Below are 3,311 nucleotides of genomic sequence, written 5' to 3' on the forward strand. Positions count from 1 at the left end.
AGTCACGGTCGACTGTCTCGCCGCAACACCTCCTATGCACTCGTCTCTCAGAATTTAAACCGCAAAAAAAATACGTCGATACTACGAGGTTTGTTGCACTTGGTTATCTCCTGTGTGGAGGTAAATATTGAGTGAGCCCGCAAGGACAGATGAGATACGTGAAACCATTATCACAAGGGGCTCAGAGATGGTAGCTGTGACTCAAGGAAGTAATCCTGTCCCCAGCGTCTGCGATATCTATCACTCGGCTTGTGCCGGACGCCACAAAGACGAGGGGCCCTGTGCTGGTCTCAGTCCTCCCTCAACATGTTCTTCGCCAGCACATTATATCCATATCTGGCTATAATTACAAGATTTCTTCGCATTTACGGCTCCTGTAAATGCATTCTGAGACATAGCCGAAATGGATACTGATCAGCGACAATTCCCTATCCCACCCAGGCTGCTGACGTAAATGTTCAAGTTCTCGTTCTAACTTCCAACAATCGAAAAATTCGCTCCCCACAGACGTCTTTCCACGGTTAAAAACTATAAAGTACGTCCCTTGAAGTGATCTCGTAGTGAAATAGCTGCAGATACGCTGCAGATGGGCAAAACGATGCATCTGCATACACTGCACTGTTTCTATGGCCGCGCTGATTCTCGCATGCCGAAAAAAAGCGCAATTAAATGAGAGCTGATACTTGCTGTTACGGCACCTACCTATTATTTCTCCGTACTTTAGCAAAGCCAGCCAGCCAACCTTTCTCTGCTCGTTCGGTGACTCAACATTCCGAAACAAGTCTCCGCTGCCGACCCGCGTCGGAGTGTCGACATGAAGACTTGATAGGGGTGTTATCGCTGACGCGGCAGCAGGTCGAAGCCCCATGGAGGCTTCTTTCTCCTTTACTTGACAGCTGCGATAATGGGGAGCACAGCATCGTACGCACGGGTGTGCCTTGACCACGCGGGCATCGGCGCGTAGCAATGGCCCGGAACCAGCGCTCCGCCCGAGTTGCGCCTATCACGTACATCACGGAGCAATGTTTCAGTTTGCAGATCTTTTGCATTGAAGATCGCATGCTAACGCCTTGTATTTCACGCTCTAGTCTTGAAAAGTCGTTCTCCGGGTATTCCAATTAGTCACGTTTCCCAGGGTGGACCGCCTGGGGAAGTATGTAAACTACCCCTGCGAAGTTTAGGACGACGTTGCTCCCGACCATGTCGTCTTCAGATGCATTGGACCCCTCCGTCATATCGCAATTGTCTGTATTTTTTTCATGACCTGTCTTAGTCAGAGCGCCCTGATGCTTTCACTTAGTGTCACCTCCGAGTATGTACAGACTGGAGCAGCAGGTATGTGATCTACACTCACCCAGATCTGTCCCCGCTACTGACAGCCGCGTCATAGCACTCGTATGCTACGAGTACATGATCACTATTACGGATGAGATCAGCTCTGTGTGGCTGCAGAAGTTCTCGCCGGTGTCGTTACTGCTCGTGTCGACAAGATGGGCCATTCTCATCGAGACAATCTTGCAGCTGATTCCGGCTACTGCGGATGTAAGTCCAGCTCTCTGTCTTGGGTCTACAGTTTCATGACCGTCCCCATCATGCAGAAGTATGCGGCGTAATTTATGCTTCGAGGTACCCGTCGCGCTGACCATATGTATACTCAGCTGCAAGCCCATCCTCATCTTGATGCAGGTTTGTGTACAGCTGGGATCGATCCAAGTAGCCCGTAGGAAAACTTCCACTCTGAGTTATCCCGGTATTGCAGCTAAAAGTGTATTCAGTTTTTTCTTCCCTCCGTGTCTCTGCGATCTGGGGTCGAAGTGTTGTGCTCTTCGTCGTTATCCTCGCACTTGGGCTGGCGCCACTAGCCACCAATATTGTATGTGTCTTTATAAGCGTCCATTCTCTAAAACCTCAACGGCTCCGCAGTACACCTTGTCCAAATCGAGTTATCCCTTCCTTCCTTCACCTTTCGCTATCTGCTCACAGACGATCAACATCTCCGATGGCGCTTATACTGTGTGAGTTCAATTGCTTTCGCATCGGTATTTCGAACCTCATGCTGAGGTGCCACATTTTACTCTAGCTGTAAGCTCACCTGTCGCTTTCTATATGCTCTCACTAACCCACCGGGGCACGTAGTGGTTTATATTACCCGCATACCACTCATCGCGAGTGATATTCTCGTCCTCATCTTGACATGGATCAAGACTGCGGGTACATTTAGAACGGCTCGACGTCTGAATGTCTCCGCGGGCATTGTATCGTGCCTCCTCAGAGATGGTGAGCTTGCACAGTTCGGCTGAAGAGAACGGGAGCTTATCGGATCGACTTCGCTAGGTACCATTTACTTCTTGTGAGGACAAACTTGACCAGTCAGGAATGAGACGATTAACGAGCAACGCAGCATCCTCCTCGTCTTGAATATAGCACAGCTTCTAACGCGTGTTGGGGTGTGTCCTCAACATCAGGAATGTAATACATAACACTGATATTCACCTGCACTATCAGATCGTGTCCCCAATAGCCGCCCTCGTGGACGTCATGGTAGGCCTTTGTCTCCATCAAAAACATGATTGATACATACTCCGTCATGTACAGCCGCCACTCCTAATCTCACGCTTTATCCTGAACCTGCGCCACGCGGTGCACCAGAGCGACGGCAACGCCGCGGAGTCGACGTCGGGTTATGACGCGTCTCAGTTCTCGGCACCGAACTTCCGAATACCGCCAAGTCTGGTGGGCAACATGGGCGAGTTCTTACATGCTGAGGAGAGCGAGGACATGTATGATGATTTGGGGTGGCATGCGGCGGAGGAGACGCGGTTGTCTTCTGAGCTCATATAGGGGGAGTAAGTCTGTCTAGTATGATGCAGCTGCCGACCAAACAACGCCGTGGCGGATCTGGTGACAGCTTTGCTACGCGGCACTTAGCAATCTCCTGTACATACATAAACCATATCGTGCGGCTTCATACCCGTATTATTATGCATACAAACTCGGCTTGTGCATAATCCCAAAAGTACCACGGCCAGGGCGACCAACTAAGGCCAAAGACATATCTGAGCAAGCATGACAACAAAGCCAAGGCTTCTGAATACTGTCTTGCAGTGAGCCTCAGTGTGGCGGGTTACTTGGGTTGTCGTGTTGCTTGCGAGCGTGCCCGAAACAATTAGCTGAGTCCGACCCAGCTGGCAGCCGGATTCCAGTTCGTGACGATTAGCACGTGCCGAGGGGAGCGCGTGACGATACGTATTACGCGTGTCACAAGTACTGCTCAACGCAGACGGTGACGGTGGGATCGGCGGTTTCCTAGA

General features: G+C 50.7%; 1 protein-coding gene across 1 annotated transcript; it reads left to right on the top strand.

Annotated features, from left to right (window-relative positions):
* Window positions 1-1,091: 1,091 nt before the first annotated feature.
* On the top strand, window positions 1,092-2,903 carry PHACADRAFT_206550 (uncharacterized protein). Its single transcript, XM_007392956.1, has 12 exons — window positions 1,092-1,244; window positions 1,301-1,335; window positions 1,391-1,542; window positions 1,599-1,609; window positions 1,659-1,720; window positions 1,776-1,873; window positions 1,924-2,015; window positions 2,081-2,277; window positions 2,335-2,350; window positions 2,402-2,447; window positions 2,506-2,541; window positions 2,596-2,903. The coding sequence occupies exons 1-12, from the start codon at window positions 1,201-1,203 to the stop codon at window positions 2,839-2,841; spliced, it is 1,035 nt and encodes a 344-aa protein (XP_007393018.1). The 5' UTR covers window positions 1,092-1,200; the 3' UTR covers window positions 2,842-2,903.
* Window positions 2,904-3,311: the final 408 nt, after the last annotated feature.

The sequence above is a fragment of the Phanerochaete carnosa genome (assembly GCF_000300595.1).
Source record: "Phanerochaete carnosa HHB-10118-sp unplaced genomic scaffold PHACAscaffold_3, whole genome shotgun sequence".
Lineage (NCBI taxonomy): Eukaryota > Fungi > Basidiomycota > Agaricomycetes > Polyporales > Phanerochaetaceae > Phanerochaete > Phanerochaete carnosa.

What these genes read in the sequence shown, in the direction of transcription:
- PHACADRAFT_206550 (XM_007392956.1), top strand. Translation starts at nt 1,201, where the DNA reads ATGTCGTCTTCAGATGCATTGGACCCCTCCGTCATATCGCAATT. An exon ending in GGGATCGATCCAAGTAGCCC is followed by an intron (nt 1,721 to 1,775) that starts GTAGGAAAACTT and finishes AAGTGTATTCAG; the next exon opens with TTTTTTCTTCCCTCCGTGTC. An exon ending in CCGCCCTCGTGGACGTCATG is followed by an intron (nt 2,542 to 2,595) that starts GTAGGCCTTTGT and finishes CGTCATGTACAG; the next exon opens with CCGCCACTCCTAATCTCACG.